The following is an 18,924-nucleotide window of genomic DNA, read 5'->3' on the forward strand; positions in this document are numbered from 1 at the left end:
TTGGGTCTGTATCCACTTAATTTATATTCTTTTTGACTTTGTTTTTACACACTGATACTTACTACTTTGATAGATTTTATATGACAGACCAAATGTAGTGAAAAACACAAGCAGTAACAAAGAAATTGTATAAAATGAAATATTATTCTGATATTTTTGATTAGAACGTGAGTGCCCTGTTCAGTTCCATTTTTGTCTGTTCATTGCTTCAAAGCTTAATAGCTGTATTTTGCCAATGTATTAGTCTGCATGATACATTATAAGTTGTTTTAAATACTTAGAAGCTTTAATTTGGTATGTGAGATCATGTAACAAAGACTGCTGAAAGTTTTGCTATTTATTTTTCTGTTTACAGCTTTTAGTGCCTGCAACTTTAGTATTAACCATGCCAGTTTCAGTTAGCTCTTTGAAATAATAGTCATGCAAATATGCAAGTAAAATACGAAGAAAACAGCACATGTTGCATCAGACCTGTACAATGAAACTGGATGCTAATATATATTTCATGCAAACAACTGCTTCTATGCAAACAGTTTTCTTTTCATGTTGAATACTAGAAAATGTGAGCACTGGAGCAAAGTATTTACTCTAGCTACAGGTATACATCTGTTTTATCTCATTATCTACAATTATTAAAAAAGAGGGCCTGAACTATCGAAGCACTACCATATTATTCTCACAGCATACTGCATATAGTGTTCATCTATTTTTGTCTATACTTTATTCCCTAAAGCACAATATAAATGTATCAAACAAAAATCACCATTTGACTAGTTGAAACTTGCAATAAACTAAACTGCAACAGTCTACTACTGTACTGCTTGGATCTTACCTAATAATGACACCACATAAAGCTTTTTATTTTTTAAATAGTTTGATTGGAAATAAGTGAGTTCCAATATTGTTTTGAAATTCTTAAAGTTTAAACTTATAATGCATGATCACAGAAAGATCATAGGCTACTATGTTTTATTTAGTTACTTATTTGTTTTAAAGATGATACAGTGTTGAATTCTCTGTGAGAATACCTGTTTATAAAATAAAGTGTTAGAATTATCAGACTTACGTGCAACCATCTTGAAAAAGTGAAATGTTAGAAAACAAAAAAATCTGGAGCACAGCAACATCATATCTTAACCATGTTTTAAAAATACACTTGTATTGTTTTATTTATGCTTAAGGACTAGATGTGGAGGTCCTCTGCGTAGTTTGGTAGCTAAAGTAAGCAAAACCAAGCAAAAAGCTTTTTAAACTATGCTTGATATTAACTGAACCACTACATGGTATTATAAAAAGGTATCTGGGAATATACTTGAAGTACTCGAGATTATTGTAGCTCAAAACTAGAAGCTCAAGAAGAGCAGCAACAAAACTAGTTTTCAGATACTATGTTTTAGTCTTTGCTGTCCTTTGGCCCCTGAACTTAAGTGCTTTCATTGCTTGGATTAACACATCTCAATGTTTTTCCTGTGAATAGAGTTTTCCAGAGTCTCAAGATTTGGCTATAGTTGACCTCAAATTTTATTTCTATGCTAAAATATATCTCTTCTGCCATTTAAGTTCTCTGACTGTATGAACAAGTGCATAACACACCAATTCTGCATTGTTGTGCAGAAAGAAAAGTTTTATCTGTTAAAATGAATTTTAATTTGTTATATTTCCATTTTCCGTAAGATAGGACTTAAACATTTTTCAGCTCACAGCTGATTCCAATCCATTCAGTTCTGAGTATGCAAGATTTTGATTCCTGCAATACTGGGGATATTTAGGTTTAAAATAATAAAGAATATTATTTATAAATAAAGTTTGGAACATGGATTTGTTACATGCCTTTTTTTTTCAGGAGGACTCATCATAGACTATTTTTAGCCCTTACTACAAGCTTCCTTGGATCTCATCAGTTCCACTCTTCCATTACATTTTCTCCGTTGTCACACAGAATATATTTTAAGTGCAAGACAGGGACATACCTATTTCGTAAGTACTACTATAAGTCTTACAGCTTTCTCCCTATCATATTTTTATATGTATATATATATACACACATATAAAAACATATATGTATATGTACATATATATGTATAATATATATTATACAAGGTGTGTATTAATCGTATTAACTATGTATATATGAATGTCAAGTATAAATGTTAAACAGTAATGTACCATATTATTATGTTAATCTATACACTATCTTCTTTGTAAAACATTTCAAGAGATACAGCTAAAAAACTGTTCAGAGTTTTCTGCTGTTCTGTTCATCAAGTCTACATGGATATCCTTATTGAAGGATTTATTCGTATATAATGGTGATGCTTCACAGTCACCAATTTGTTCCCACTAACTAGAAGTAATCATACTGAGATCATCATTATCACCATAAATTCTCTCATTTTCATTTTGTCATTACCTTTTGTGGGTTGCACCTGTTATTGTGTCTTCCAAATTAATTACAAAAATAATGTGTTACAGAGAACATTGATATTGATCTTCAGTGTTCATTCCCCTCTCCCCCTTTTCTGGTAGTTAATGACAGAAAACTCCTGTTCATCATTCTGGGAGCTCAGTTTGTCTTTTCCAGTGCAGCTATAATTTTACCTGCATTTCACCTTTAGTAACTGTGCCATTGCCTGTGGGCAAAATGCCTTCCTATTCTCCTCCCCCCCCCCACTAGAAATCTTATCTTTGAACCTACCTCCTGTTTTTCTAGATAGTCTCAATATCTATATGTATGGAGCTTTATACCGCATTTACTTTATTGTGATTGAGTAAGTGCGCCAACAGAAAGAGAGTATGTTTCCTCTGTCTCCTTTGCTATGTCACATACATGATCACACAACTCTTTTTTCCCCTTTCTCGGTTTTCTTTCTTTCTCTTCCTAGTTCAAGAAACAGGTGTTAGGAAATCCCCAGAGAGTACATCTAAGGATGTCTCTTCACATCGATCCACATATCAAGGGGATAAGGTTTCAAAAATAGTTACAGCAGTTCTTTTTTCTCTTCTCAGATTTCAGTAACTTTCTCCGCTCCCTCAAACAACTACACTGACAGAAACACTTAGGAATTGGGTGCCTGGCCCTTCTCCTGTGCCATTCTCTGGTTTCCAGCTGTAGACAGTCTCCCTTGCCAACTTCAGATCATTCAAGGGTCAGAGAAACAGAAAGAAAGCTGTTCTCCTTTACATACTGCTAGATCTTCAGTCGATGTCATTCAGAGTGAGTAAAACAAACACAATGACTATATTTCCAAATATATTATCCGATGATTGAAACCTGTAAAATGTATTTTTTTAAAAAAAAAGAAAGGCCTGAACTCAGTCCAAACTAAGTTATCGAAAGCATTATAATACAGGGCCGGTTTGTGTCACAGCAGTCAACTGCAGAGTAATCAAAGACACACACAAAGGAAGGTACCCAAACTTTACTATTTGTTCAAATATGTATCTCTGTATCAATGTGAACATAGCAAAAAGTATATCATACGATACTTTTAACATTCCTTTACTCTCTCTCAACTGCTTCTAGGCTTTTCTTTTCTGAAACTGCACTAAATCTAGCCAAACCCACGTTCATGTGGACACTACTCTGTTTCAACATATGGGGGAGCTGGCTGCTCCTGCAAACTGGAAAGTGGCAAGGAGCAGACTGAAGGAACTGTCATTCCAGCGAGGCCGCATAGGCGATAGCATCAGAGCCCCAGCAGTTAAGAGATTCTTTCCTTGGAGGATTTTTATTAGGACTTGTGTAACTACTGTGATATAAACAAATATTAATATGCCATGTTGTTTCACTAACAAGGATTCTTTCAAAGTGAGACAGGTCAGGCAGCCCTAAATGTTCTGCCTCAAAACATATGAAAAAAGCCCTGATGGAGCTTTGGAGAAGTACTTGAAAACTCCTCCATTTGGAAGATATTTGAGACAGATCTATTCCCATATGAAACAGGTCATACAATCCGCCCAGCAACGTGGCTAGACACACTATGCCCATGTAATGAGAAGGAGGCAGTTTGTCTCCACACTGGATCTGGTTTCCAGTGACAACATTTACTCTCCTCTCAGACTCTACAGACACAGAATGCCATTTATATACACTGGTCTCGGGGTTGGGAGCCAGTATATACCACAGGCCCCTGTGGAGAATGATAATAGCTAAATATTTAGCCTGCTTACAAATATGCGGTTTAGTTTCTTTCAAACAGAAAGTACAGAAATAACTGCTGAATTCTTACGGTAGATTTATTTCTGGAGAAAAGAGTATTGAAAAAGAATATAAACTGATTTCAAAGCCAAGCCAAATGCAATGAATGGCTTTTTCCGGTTCATAAAATATCTTATGGTCTTTCCATATTTGTACTGAGTAAGCAGGGGGACAATCCATAATTATCTTAGCAGACTATATTGATGTTTCCACAGACTAAAATAGTTCCAACTTGGAATAATATATAAATTATAGCATAAATGTCTAGTGGGGTCAAGTATACAGTAACAACTGCATTTATTTTTTAATTGCAGTTTACAGGAGCTATTTTTTTTCTCCTCATTTGCAGTGACTAACTCAAATCTAAGTAGGTTCCAGTCTAATAATAATGAAAGAAGAACAGGTAGCACATTTCATGTGCAAGGAAAAATATTAATCTGCCTTTTGGAAATACAAACAGCATTTTTTGATATATGAAATGCCAATATGCAAAATATCACACTTCACACATTAAGTTGTTTAAAATATAGAAAAATAAATCAATGAATAGATAACTTCTAACCTTTATCTGCTGTAACCTATACATGGCATTTCCAGAAGATTAATTACTTATGACAAAAATCTGTCAAAAGTTGTGAAATTCTGAAAACAGGCTTTCTTAGGTTTGGAACAAAAGTAAAATTTTATAAGATTTCTAAGGAAAAAAAAATAATAATTAAGAGTATATGGCTTAGAAAACCCTGAAACAAATGTGACCACAAGCTCTAAGGTTCCTGATTCTGCCACTACTCCCTAAATTCTAGATACCTGGTTATGTGTAGTGGATCTGCACCTTTCTGGAGGTCCTCACAGGCATCAGAACAAGACACCCACTGGGCCTATTACAGAATATACATCACATACAACTAAGAAAATAAGCAGAGTAAATCTGCTTAGTATGCAGAGCTCTGAAGGATTTCCAAAACACAAGTTATCTCTTGTGGTCTCTTTCTGAGTGTTTCCAGGTTCCTCCCTGCTGAGTCTTGAGGCTCCCAGGTTCCTATCCCTGAAGGGAAGATTTGGGAATTCCTCTGGGCTCTGAATTATAAAGTAGTCTATGTAGTATTGCAGTTGTGGACCCTGAAGCTATGCTGTCTAAAAACTTATTTGCACTTCATCGGACCTTATCCTGAACAGATGTCTTTCCAAATAATATTTTAACATCTTTCTGTGAAAACAGTTTTGCCGGAACATATTACTACCAGTTTGCCTCAGAAGAGCACAAATGCCACTTATATCAATAGGACTTGTGTTCATCAATAGGTATCTCAATTCCTTTTGCAAATTATAGGCTGCAGATATAGCCCTGTTTATTTTAAGAGGAGCAAAAATGGGCATAAGCAACAAGTTAAATAAGCAGTCACCTTGCTTGAAAGTCTTAATAAGACTTCTTTTACTTCATTAACTATAGCTTGGAACATATGTTACTTACTGACCCTCATTTAAGGGATGGTATTAATAGGACCCAAAGTGAAAAATCTTGCTGTGAATTTCTAGCTGGAATAAAAGCACATGTGGAGACAAAAGTTGTAAGCTGACCCTCACACAATTCTTCCTCATTTATTTTGAGGGAGGGAGGAGAAGACTGCATGAGTGATATAAATAACAGTTACTGCTTTTCCTTAAAACATGTAACCTGCATTGTCAAAGCTAATGAAATACAAAATAGAGGCTATGAATAAATAGCGGAAATACACATATATTTTATTTTTAATAAACTAGAGCGAACTAAATATAGCAGACTTGTTAGATAAAGGGGCATGGAATTTTTAAAATTAATACAACTGGAAAATACTGTGTATCTTACATAAATAATAGTGATTATATCTAACTTATCTTTGAAATTTAGGAATAACAAAACAGACTGGAGTTACCAGTACTTAACTGTACATAGATAGGTATAAGATATCTCTTAAAGGTTTCTGCTCTTATTTTATTACTATTAATTCTTATTTATGTTTACATAATAGTATGTAATACAAATATAACCTTTGAAAACAGCTGTAAACAATCTGTGGAACACTAAATCAGGACATGGGACTCGTATGTGTATTTCACCGATCATAAATTCTTAGGTATCAAAACAAATCTAACTTCCTCTATTATCTTTTAATATGGTAACTATTTGGACTGATACTCCGAGTCAGCTCAAAACTCTCAGAAGACTTCTTTGACTCTCTTGAATTCTAAGAAAGATCTCAGTGTTCCTGCTGAACATATGACTTGTTTTGGCAACAAGCACTACCTGCAATACTTTGGCCGCTTCCAAGATTTTTACGGAGTCAATTAAATTTGCAATAGGTAAATTAGAAAATTTGCCATGGACTTATGACTGCAGCCCCATAACCTATAGTCAAACTGAGAAAAACATTTACCTTCAGCACTCCCTCCAAAGTAAAATAGAATTAAATAGTCACCTTATAAAAGAAATTGGTACGCCCCACGGATCCAATTTTTCCTGTGTGGTTCATGAAACAAATGTTTCCTTCTGTAGCACCATAAAACTCACAGATCTTAACAGCACCAAAACGGTCTAAAAATTCTCTCCATACATCATTTCTTACTCCATTTCCAACTGCTAGGCGGACTTTGTGATTTTTTTCTCCCTCCTTCTGTTAAAAAAGAAAGAAAGAAAGAAAGAAACATAAATATTCTGATACCTGTATTTGACTGTTGAAAGCATTATGGAGGAAATGTACTTGCTTAAATAAATTGAGTATAAAAAAATAAAAGAAAAACAACAACAGTTCAGAAGTTAAAAAAGCTGGCATAGCTAGGCTACAACTACAATGTAGCAAACTTTGCAATCAAAAACCTATTATGTGTATGCCAATATTTTACTCCACAGGGAAAATACTGCCTGAATAATGACTACATTAATTTATATAAGTGCTTCCATATTTTAAAAGGTTTTTCCTGTCACTTTTTTTCCACCTGGCACAATTAAAAAAAAAAAAATGAAAGAACAGAGGAAGGCAGGTATTGTTTCTGTTGAGAGATTAAAGTCAGCAGAGATTAATAGTTACTTTCTTGTATCTTTAGATTGGTTACAAACAAGGAAGTGCCTACTGAGTACACAGAAAGTACTGCTCCTCAGAGGCTTATATCTTGGGTAAATTTAGGGAGGTTTTCATGAAGATGGTAAATTGTCACTTCTGTCACAAAAGGTGCACAGAGTGACATTTCAGGTTCCCACTCTAAATCATGAAAGCAAGTTCTCTTTTTCCCTCTTCAAAATCAGTAACTCACAGGAGGAAGAAAAAATCCTTTATTGAGTTTCAAAGCCTTTCTCGAATGATACAGCAATGAAATCACATATTTCACTATACACAGATAGCTCTTAGCAGATTAGGAACTTGCATAGAATGATCCTGCTGTATTATCCCCAAACTGCATCACTAGCAAGCTTCCCTCTGCCACTTACATTCTGTTAAATTACTCTTTCGCATCAACCCAATTCTTCTCCTTTTCTTTCTCCCCTCCTATCTTACTTTAGCTTCAACAGTCATTTCTAAACAGGTAATCACATAGTTCATTAATATCCTGCCAAATCATCATTAACATAAGCTGCATTACAAAGGGCAAGGAAACTGCAGATGGATGTGGCCAGTAACTTCTAAAATGGCCTAGAGGGGTAATTTTTTGAGTAGTTTGATTTTTCAACTTCTAATGAAGTATCACAATGCAACAGTGAAGACTTTTGTATGTCTGAAATAATGCTTATTACTTTAGACATTCACAGATCATTCAACTGTCAATGTACAATATATATACATGTTTAAGAGAAAATGTTTCGGTCCTACTTTGAATTTTGTCAAGAAAGTTTTTGACTTTTCCCAGAAAACTGTCCACTGTCGTAAGCTGTGATGTGTGATATCTTCCTTTCAGTTTCATTACTAAATTGAAATTAATATGTCAGTAAGCGAACTGCAGTTACCCCTTGCTGAGGTCACTGAATTATTCAAATGCACAGCCTACTCTAACGTATAAAAAACAGCACAAGAGATCCTTTCACAGAAACTTTTTTTTCCCCAATGAACAGAGACAAATATATGTGTATGTATACACACTACTTGAGTGGGTCATTCATCAGGCTAGGAACACTCAAACTCTTTAGAGATCAAGTTAATAAACAGGAGAGTTTGCTTCTATATTTATAACAATACCTGTATTGTTAAAAAAAAAATGTATTGTTAAAGGTTCCAGTAGGTTCCAGTCTAATAATAATGAAAGAGGAACAAGTAGCACATTGTATTGGAGTATTGTTAAAAGTCTGCTGAAGAGACACTAGAAGAGAACTAGAAAACAATGATCTACATTCTGCTTTTCTTTTCCCCCCAAAAAGACAAATATAGCATTGTTTATAGGGTCAACTACTTCAGTTCCTGATTTTATTCCAACTGGTTTATATTAGTAAAGCATAAAGTAATGCTAAAGGTTTCTCTAGAGGAAAAGAGGCAAACTATCTCTGACACTCTGGCCAGTATTCCTGGTTGCAACAATAATACCTATCGCAAATACAAGGCATGGCTACTGCACTTCAGGAGATACTCTCCTAAGGCTCAGTCCTTTTGCAGAAGTACAAAGAAGGTGTATGAAGTCATCAAAACCTGACTGCAGAAAGCAAGTTTTCTTAAAACAGAGGACAGTAATTCACTTATTCACACATCATTCACCACTGAGCTAAATTTCCTATTGGACTGCAATGCTGCAACTGTAATACTCGTGATTTAGTCATCTTTATCGCAGATTACCCATCTGTTGATGCAAGAGTCACTGAGGAGTACTGCAGAGCTTTCCAGAGAAAAAGCCTTAAAATTGTCACACATTTTAGCAGTCTTTCAACTATAAAAATGGAAAACCTACACAATATAATCTCCTTATTGTTAAATGTTTAGAAAGTATAAAAAGAATGATTATAAATGAGGGAAACTTTAAACATTTAATGATTCACCTTAGTTTTACATGTAACTAAATTCATACAGCTCTTTTTTTCTTACATATTTTTACCTAAGTTTATATAAAACTAATATATGACATTAATTCCTGTCAGCTTTATGCATAACTAACTTGCTATGGGAAGTGAACCACTTTCAATAAAATGTGTATAATCCTTTCAACAACATATTTTTCATGATTTAATCTTTTAATATTCATTGCCTGTATTACTGTCCAGATTAATGCCAGAGTCCAAATTTAGTGCACACATATAGGTATCCATGGTCACTCTTGCAGAAAGCTTAGTCTCTGAATAAAAATGTAATAAATAAGAGAAGTGAAGGATGATAAAGCCAACAAATTCTAGAAATATGGTAGAGAGGTGCACAATTAGGGTGTTGTATGGTATGTATGAAAATCTAAATAAACTAAATACACAGGCACGTATGCTTTAAATGGATTACGGCACCGAACAGTCATGCTTCAATTTTTGCCGTATTCAGATATAACCAAAAGTTAGCTTCCAATTGTTATGGTGCACAGAACTGTAGGATTAGGAGAGGCTGCAAGAAGCCACGTAGTACCCACCCTTGCTGGGAGGTAAACTCAGTAATCCCAGTACCATTCCTGACACCTGAACAAGTTCTAGCAGATCAGCCAGTTACGGTGCATCAGCTGGTCTGCAGTAACTGTCTGCGTGCACATTCTTAGTCTGCTGTCGTGTAGTACCTGGTTAACACTTCCTTCACTGAGAGCTAAATTCCCTCAAAGCACACTACTTACAGAGACTTAGTGCTGTGCCTTGCTTTGGACAACTATCACAGATCAGTTCAAATAAGTTATGTCTTGGAATAACTTATTCATGCTTTGCATTTCTGGGTGATCAGAAAGGCAGTATTTATAAACTGATTTTAGAATAACAGTTAGAATATTTTCTGACTTTAATGTACTTTCTATAGTTTTAATAACTTTCTAACTATTTATTTTCCAGCACTGTGATTTTCTTTCCTCATGGAGTGACACTGATGCAAAATCGGAATTCAATCTATATTCAGTTATTTTTAAGAGCAAAGGTAAAAACAATACCTTTTGAAAGCATTAATAAACCAGCATTGTTCTTATCTTGTAGCTGGACTTTTCTACAGTGCATTCAGCCAAGCTCTTTGAACCACATACCAAATGTCTGCATACATCATAAATCAATTTTGACACATTATTTCTCCATTTTTGGTGGTTGTTTCATTTGTATAGTAATTAATTGACAAGTCAAGATCTGCCTTATTACACTAAATACCACATAGCTGGGATTTTTCATCTGCCAGTCTTTCCTTCTTAAATGTCCTTTATAAACTGAGTAAAATATACATGATTAAGTCATTTATAAATGAAATGCTTTTTAAAGTGCCATCAACAGTAAATTAACTGGGTGTGGGAAAGATTCATGACTGCAGCTTTATAAAAATGTATTCAGCAGTTGCTTTAAAAGAATCCAAGAAAACAGATTCGTCGTCCATTTCTGCAGCAGGCAATGCTGAGTGGGAGAGAAGCAAAGGCAACTTTAAGCAAAGGAGATTTGAAATGTTTCCTTTTTTATGACCTTGATGAACTAAGAGCAATCTCAGGGCCTGAGAAATGCAAACATCCATTAAATATAAAATAAGTACAGACTACGTAAATACACATTCAAGAATTTACAAGTATATGTAACATTACATTCACCAATTCCCTATTGACTCATAAGCCCTGCTAAAGGTAAAAAGAAAAAAGAAAAAAAAAAAAGGGTGCATCAGGTAATTAGTACAGTGAGCATGAGATGAGAGCTATCCTACTGCCATTATACTGACAGACATAAATTCTTCAGGATACATGCTTACATTCACTTTACAGTAATACCCCACTATGAACTGCAAGTAGTTCTTTTTTGAGAGAAATACATACAAAGATTTAAAAATGAAAGGGAAATATGAAGGGTATTAAAAAGACAGGCAACATAAGAAAGGAACATGAATTCTAGGTTTATTTTAAAGAGGAGCAGGATGCTTCCTTCCAGTGCAGAACTGGGTTGTTTACTATGTAGCATTGCTCAGCACTCTTTCATTAATGATTCTTCAGATAATCTAACAGGATTAGGTTCTAATAGTGTATTCTTCATTTAGCTTTTCTGATAGAAAATGTTTTCTTTATTTTTACTTTTTTTTTTTACTTTACTTCTATTACCTTAGAGATTATCTACCAACATAAAAAATCACTTCTGTCCCTGTTCCACCTAGAAATACAAAGGATATCCTTGTACATTTGGTGACTGTCTCAAGAGCCTACAAGTAAAAATATAATACACAAAACTTTCCAAAGGTCAATTCAGAGAATTAAAACAGGCACAGAATATTCCTTGCATTCCTACATATCCTGAGAACAATATGGAACTTCACCTTGTAAAAGTATGAATGCTATTTCTTGGCCTCAGTACTGGGACATTTTCTGCCTGATTGCAGCAGTTCAATCTCAAAAGACAAATATCTAGAAAAATAAACTCGAACATTAAGAATTGGTCAAAGACCACCCATAAAGACTCAAAAAACTCTTAAGCCACCGTGCCAAAATTACTAGCTAATTTACTAACTAGCCTTCAGTGCTGGTTTGGATTTGCAAAACCAGTGCTCCCTAAGGACAAGGCAACTAGGAGCATTACAGCAGACCTTTTTAGAAAGATAAAGGTTATTGGTAAGAAAAACCAGAAGAGACACATAATCATCCTGTGGACAGTGACCAAGGGAAGTAAGGCCATTGGACTTAAAATATCAGAAGGCAAAAGGCAGAATGGACAGGATTATAGACTGTTTCTAAATCCCTTTTTTTGTCAATAATCCTGTTGTAGATACGGCAGTTTAAGGCTATCACATAGGCAAAGCTTTTTTTGTAATACATAGTATCTTTTATTAGCTCAACTGATATAGTTTTGGGGGGAAATGTATGCTTCCAATCTTTAGGTCTGTTTCTTAGCTTCTCATCAGGTGTGCTGAATACATTCTTAATCTAAAAGTCTATCTGTGTTTTCAAACTCCATTAAGAGTTATTACCTTGTACTAAAATAACGTGTATTTTCTTTTGAGGCACTTTTCTTACGTAGCTGTGATACATTACTGCTTCAGGGTATTTAGCAAAATGTTTATGCTGAAAATTTGCTAAGGCCCTGTCAAATTTCCACCTGTCAACGATAAGAGAAAGAACAATATCTAGCATCGAATATAAATTGAACAAAAGCATACCTCTAACAGGGAATATTATGGAATACCAAGTAAATCCAGCATTGTAGAGTGGTGCCTGTTGACTCATTTTTCCTTTCTTTCCTCACTCTATCAAATTCTCTTCCTTAAATAAATAAGTTTCCATATGGAAGATAGAGCTATCTAACAAATATTTGCCCCATTCTTCCTCTCTTCCCACAGCACTTGAGTCAACAGCAGGTAAATAAGTGTTCATCTTGCTTGCTGATCCTAACAGCACCAATTTCCTTCTTTTCCCCTTCTAAATCTATTGTTCTAAATCAAATCTATTGTTCTAAGCAAAAGAGTTTTAAAAAAATAAATCCTTAAGCATCTTTTCTAAAGACACTTCAGAGAGCTTAATCCCATCCAAAGGAACCTCAGCCAAACTAGATGTAGTAGAGATTGGCTTGTTTCAGCTTAACGAAATAAAGTTACTGATGCCAAAGCATAACACCTGCTCAATACCAAACGAAAATAAAACAGGATAGATATTGAAAGAACATTTCTAAGCAATCATTTAATGGCTTGTGAAATAGACTTTCAATATAAGTAGAAGTAAACTCTAGTTTTAATACAGACTTTACCAAATTCATACAAGGGATCATAAAATATACAATTGATGTCACAACATATAGCAAGATATGAGAGTAGTAGACAGAACACAATGATCTAGAGAATCAATTTCTAACCTGTATCTGTAAATTATTTCAGGATCCACATCTCCTTTACAGAAAAGCACAAAAGGGATACTGCATTACCATTCATATCTTTCCAAAAGCTTCCAGAATCATTTTATTATTTTAATAACTCATCACTTCAAATTTGAAACAAAGCTGCAAGTCCGTTAGGATGATTATGTATACACTTCAGTGTTAAACATGCAGAAATGCTCCAAGGAAAATATATCCAGAAATAAAAGTATTTCCAAGGCCTATGTTTAAAGAGGAAACAGAGCTATTCTATGTCATACTTTCTTCTGAAATTTCTTACAGCACTTTCAATAAAGACTTTGAGCAATGGCAACCCACAAGACCAAGTAATTAATTTTCTGAATATCCTCTTTCATAGGAGTAGCCATGCTAATATATTAGACAGCTTTCTAGCTACTGATGTATTTCATACTCATTAAGCTGAAAAGAGAGCAAAAAAATTTTGGAGGGAGGTAGTCATGAGGACTACTCCCTTATTTAGTAGCCCAGCAAAAGCTACACACATTACACACTTCAAGGCCTTTGTACTTGCACTTGAGGAAAAATAAAGCACAGAATGGGGAGAGCTGCTGACAAGGCTTCCTTTTCTAATGAGCGGTCTTTCCAGACCACACGTTTGTTACTAAAGCAAACTGGATGCAGAGCAGATTGCAGAGAAATTCCACTGCAAAAGAGTCTTCAAGAGCTGTTGCAGATGTGAGTGGGAGGCTGAAAGATGAAACAAAACAGAACTAATAAGGAAAGCCAAGAAGAGCATCTATATGCTACCACAGAGACCTGACAAGAGTTCTGTCTGATATGTATAAAATGAGAAGCATCGTGACAATAATTTCACATAATGGAGGGCCAGTGTGGGCCTCTCTTGTGTCAATACCTCAGCCACAGAACTTCCTGATAGATCTTGCATATTGTTTTCTTTGCACAAGGAATAAGACAGACATACCAGTGAACTGGTAGGTGACAGGTCAGAAAGATATTGTGGAAAAGAGCTAAATGGCTTTTAGTATTACAGTGTATCTATAAGCAGGAAAGGAAAAAGCACTTCATTTATAACAGCTTTTTCTGCTTACAAGTCCAAAACGAACTCTTTACAAATACACAATTTATATCAAATTTAGTACTAGTGTTGAAGAAATAAATGAAGCACTTTAGGCAATTAATATGTGCTCTTTAAAAGGGCTTTATAGAACACCAATCTTGAGAACACTGCCCCTTCAGCCCACATAGTATCGTTATAGAGTTTTAAAACTCATATTAGCCAGATCTTTAGAAAGAATACATATACTGTCAGCTTGCAAAAGTTAATGAAACTTAAAAAGAGATAAGTTGACAGATTATTTCACTTTCTTGGAAAATAATAGTGGATTGTATAATATATTTAGAATCTTTTTTATTTATTTGTGTGAACATGTTTCTCTTCCAGTTCTAATATGACAAATAATTACTATTTTTCTAAGTTTAATCTAATAAGCTTTAAAATTGATTTTTTTTCTCCCAGAAAAAACATCAGGTTTCCCTTTAGCTGACCAGTAAAAAAGTAGAAAAGTAGCCTCATAGGCAAAGAGCCAGTCTCACAGGCAAGCTTGTATTAACAAATAGGAGGATTATTTAATGATAGCACAAATAACATGATTCACAAAGGTCAAAACTCCTTTAACTTTATTATGATTTGGGACAGATCTAGAAATGAAAGAAAGACTTTATGTTAGAAAATGAGGTATATTAACCTTGTTTTAAGACACTGAATTGGATAACATACTATAAAACAAAATTCCATGTCTAACTGTACATTTATAGGACAGAAAAGGCAAACAATTAATACCTGAGGCTGCAAACAGCAAAAGCTGGGAGGTGTTGGATAGAAGGGGAAAGGCTTTGGGGAAATCACATTAGCCTACAGTGAAGAAAAATTACCATATGCAAAAGCTGGCCTCTCCATATGTTTTGATTTTCCTCATTGTTTTGAGCTTGATTCTTCCCATATACTATAACTTTATATTTACATAAAGTTAAAAAAAAAAAGAGAGAGAGACAGAGAGAGACAGACAGACAGACAGAGAGAATACACTATTCAGAATTCACATCACAGTCAGTGGTGGTTACTGGGACATCAGACATGAAGTCTCTTCATGCTCTTTAATCCAGAAATATTCTCTTTGCTGGGAGGCAAGCATAGACAGTGGTGTAAGAACTCTGAGTCTACCTCTACACTATCTAAATATACTTCTGAATATTTTCAGAAGAAAAAAAAAAAGATAGTGTTTTCTGAACACTAGGTTTTCCCATTAGATTTCAATTTGTAAACTAAAGATGTTAAATACAAATTTTTATTCCACTGGAAAACCAGGCTGATTTGCATTCTTTTGTAATTGATTAAATGGTGCTGAAGAAGGAGGTTATCATTCTGGAAAATCATAAAATAAGACTTGAATTAAAAAAGAATTTTCAGTTTCATTAATTTGAATTATTGCCATCACTTCCTGAAACAGGAGTCATTTGAATAAAATTCACCGAAAAGGAAATAATCCCCTGCTTACATATTTGAAATCCAAAATATAATTATTATAATTTACAGAGGTAAAGGGAGAATGTGCAAACAGATTAGGTGCAATGCATCTAACTTCTGTACATTTTTACAAACCTCTTTGTGTTTTCCTAAACAATGTCTTAAATTAAAAGCAGATACAGTTCTTTTTGCTTAATGTAATACAGGTACTTGCAAGCAGTTAGTTTTATCCAGCGTTAAAAATAAAAGCTGTTTGTGATAATAATTTACTGTTGTGATAAAAGCATTAAAATGCTTTACCAAGTAAGATGATTCATGATTTTATATTTAGGGCTTATTATTGAAACACAACAGTACAATCTGCAAAGGATGGATAAAACAGATGAATAGCAGTCACTAGAATTAACAAGATGAATTTTAGTTTCCACTGAACTGAGAATATTTATTTCAAATTCATGTTGACACAGTTAAACCAAGCACTTGAGGACAGAAATTAAGTTGTGTTTGCTATTCAAAAGGTTTTGGTCTTGATCCATTCTAGCTATATTATTTTATACTAAGACTTGAATTAATTCCATCAAATTTTAGGCACTTAACTCAGCCTAAACATCTTGGGCTCCCTCTATCGCTAGTGAGTAGATACATGAGCATATAATAAAATAGCCAGACTGTGAGTTAATTCAATTAACCTGAGTCAGTTATTAATGGCATTTACAACAAGTTCGACATATTTAGTACTTGATACACTGTCGATAGACAACACTGAGGACTGCCATAGCGAAAAAAGTACTTTGAAGTTAGGGCTAAGAGATTCAGGCAGGAATGGCTTTTTAACAAAATTAGCCTTATTGTCTGGAACAGCTTTCTAACTGGAACAATTAACTTTTTTTCTTCTGGGCTGCTGACCTGGATCAAACCTCTTTGAAATTTTAAAATATGGTCTAAATTGAAACATGTCTCACAAGCCAAAATAGTGTTAAAACATGACCTGTAAAACTTGAGACTTCTCATTCATTTATGTAGCAAGAAGCAAAGTCTTTAAAACTCCGAAAAGGCATTTTTCAGTAATCCGGGTGTTCTGAACTCACTTTGCAAAACTTGAAGCTGTATTTCTTTTCTAGCAAATGATACTGATTCAGTTTTCAGTCTCACTGTAAATTTTTTCCTCTAATGTGTTATTCCTAATTACAACCACTTGTTTTTTTTACAGTCTCCAGACAACCAACTACTTGAGGAACCTCACATAAGAAGAGCTGAGGGACAAGCTCAGTAGTTTTATTTCCCTTTTTACCACAAATACAGCAAGAAGAATAAATGTACAAAGAACTTAGAGCTGGATAGCCATCATTTTTATTCTGCTTACCGCTGGCTGGCTGCAAAGGTAACGGCAAAGTTCTCCAATGTACTGAATGACAGTCACATTGTACTTTCTGCAGTCATTCCAGAACTGACTAGCTGAAAACTTCTTTCTTAGTACACAAGTTGCACCTTTATGGAAACAGTAGAAAAGGAAATGAAGTATTTTCTCCACATGGCAGCTTAGCTAGATTCATTCATTATTTCTACAAAACAGAACACGAGAGGAACCAAGACTACCCTCATGTAGTCATGTAATTTGGTAGGTAAGCTGTCTTATTAGAAGATGCATGTTCAAACCCTGATAGACAAAGAAGGAACATGAACCCAATCTCCTCCCTGAGTTAGTAAACCAACTGACAGACAGGGGTAAAAGGAAAAAGACAGCTTTCCTTTGTTAGTGTTGTGAGGTTATCCAAAAAGGTTCAGCAAATATTCAGCAAATTCAGGCTGAATTAGTAAATAGTTTGGTGATCACTGAAACCTCATTTTTCAGCAAATTCAGACATAATCCTATGCATCTGATCTTCTCTCTTGCTCTGGCTTGATGCTTCAGAAAATAGGAAATATTTGTCATTAAATTCCAAATAAATCTTTCCTAAGAGAGTCATTGAGGACACCTACATTGTCTCAGTAAAATACTTATTTTATAGTCCATGTCAAAACAGAATACAACTAAAATGAAAATCAAAAGTTATTCTTTTGTGTAATGATATATCACAAAACTGAATATATTTGCTATATATATATATATTTTTCAGTCTTTGAGTTTACCTAAGCACGTTAACTCTATTCCAATGTACAATACTCAGTCTGTACACACACTAATGTGCTACACACTATCAAATACTATATATCTGCCTACATTTTCTCCCGAATGTAAAACCAAAAAATCTTGACAGAAATAACTGTAAGTAATCCTTTTTCAATATCCACAAAAGAGTTGGTTAAAGAGATTCTTTTCTGTTACAACACATCCCTCTACCCCAAAAATATGGAACTATAGAACTACTCAGAAAAGAATTTCCATTCAGTTTAGGCAAAGCATTATTTCCCTTAAAGGCAGTGAACCTAACTGTGTTTTAATCCATTTTTAAATGATCAATTCTCTATTAACAATACAATTAAATTAAACGAGCCTTACCTAATTCAATGCATCCCCCAATTCCAAGGAGAGATGCTGCACTGTGATAAAGTGGCAGAGTAATATAAATGATGTCTCCTGCAGTAGCACCAAAAGCCCACAGCCCAGCAGCTCCTTTTAGAACCTGCATGTGACTGATGACTGCAGCCTTTGGAAGACCTATAAGGAGAACACAGAAGTACATACAAAGCATATGTTAAAAAGAAGTCAAAATTCCTTTTTTTTTTTTTCTCCTCCCTCTGGGAGGTCTATACAATTACAACAGAATCAATACTTCCTTTCATAGCCAAATTTTCAGCCATCTATTTAGCTAAACAGACAACTGGGTGCTTAATATCATACTGTACGTGTTTGCTCCATATACATGAAGATAAATAAGCCAGTTTGTAGCCATTTATTAGTCATTTAATCAGATGTCAAGTCAATTCAGGTAGGAGGAAACATGAGGAAACTCCATGGCTACAGCACTGACAAATTACATAGAATCAGTTTAGAGCAAAAAGCATTTAAGGTACACAGGGAGTTCTTCAGCATGAAGTGGCATTCTAGGCAAGAACCACAGTGAGTAAGCAAAATATACCTAGGAAATGTATGGGATCTATACCAGGTACATCAATTAATGGTTGTTTATTTAAAAGTGTGTTCCTCTCAAGTCTAACTATTTGAGTTAGAACACTGTGAAGGCTATGCAAAATTAAGCATTTTCAGCAAAAGATGCTAAGAGTTCAGTCTAATCAGGCTCTTCTCAGTGAGATCCTACAGGTCAG

At 34.5% G+C, this 18,924-nt stretch overlaps 1 protein-coding gene and 1 long non-coding RNA gene across 2 annotated transcripts in view; one reads left to right on the forward strand and one right to left on the reverse strand.

Annotated features, from left to right (window-relative positions):
* Positions 1 to 18,924, reverse strand: part of LOC134153359 (long-chain fatty acid transport protein 6-like) — a 36,428-nt gene that overhangs the window by 8,347 nt on the left and 9,157 nt on the right. The window contains exons 3-5 of the mRNA XM_062599490.1: positions 18,158 to 18,316; positions 17,021 to 17,145; positions 6,655 to 6,849 (exon numbers count right to left, since the gene is read on the reverse strand). Of these exons, the coding sequence (XP_062455474.1) occupies positions 6,655 to 6,849; positions 17,021 to 17,145; positions 18,158 to 18,316 (479 nt within the window). The remainder of the gene's footprint in view (positions 1 to 6,654; positions 6,850 to 17,020; positions 17,146 to 18,157; positions 18,317 to 18,924) is intronic.
* LOC134153360 (uncharacterized) lies at positions 1,896 to 16,948 on the forward strand. The gene is made up of 4 exons (XR_009961151.1): positions 1,896 to 1,977; positions 3,007 to 3,214; positions 10,167 to 10,248; positions 16,868 to 16,948. It is a non-coding gene; the product is annotated as an uncharacterized LOC134153360 (long non-coding RNA).

Source organism: Rhea pennata, chromosome Z (assembly GCF_028389875.1).
Source record: "Rhea pennata isolate bPtePen1 chromosome Z, bPtePen1.pri, whole genome shotgun sequence".
NCBI lineage: Eukaryota > Metazoa > Chordata > Aves > Rheiformes > Rheidae > Rhea > Rhea pennata.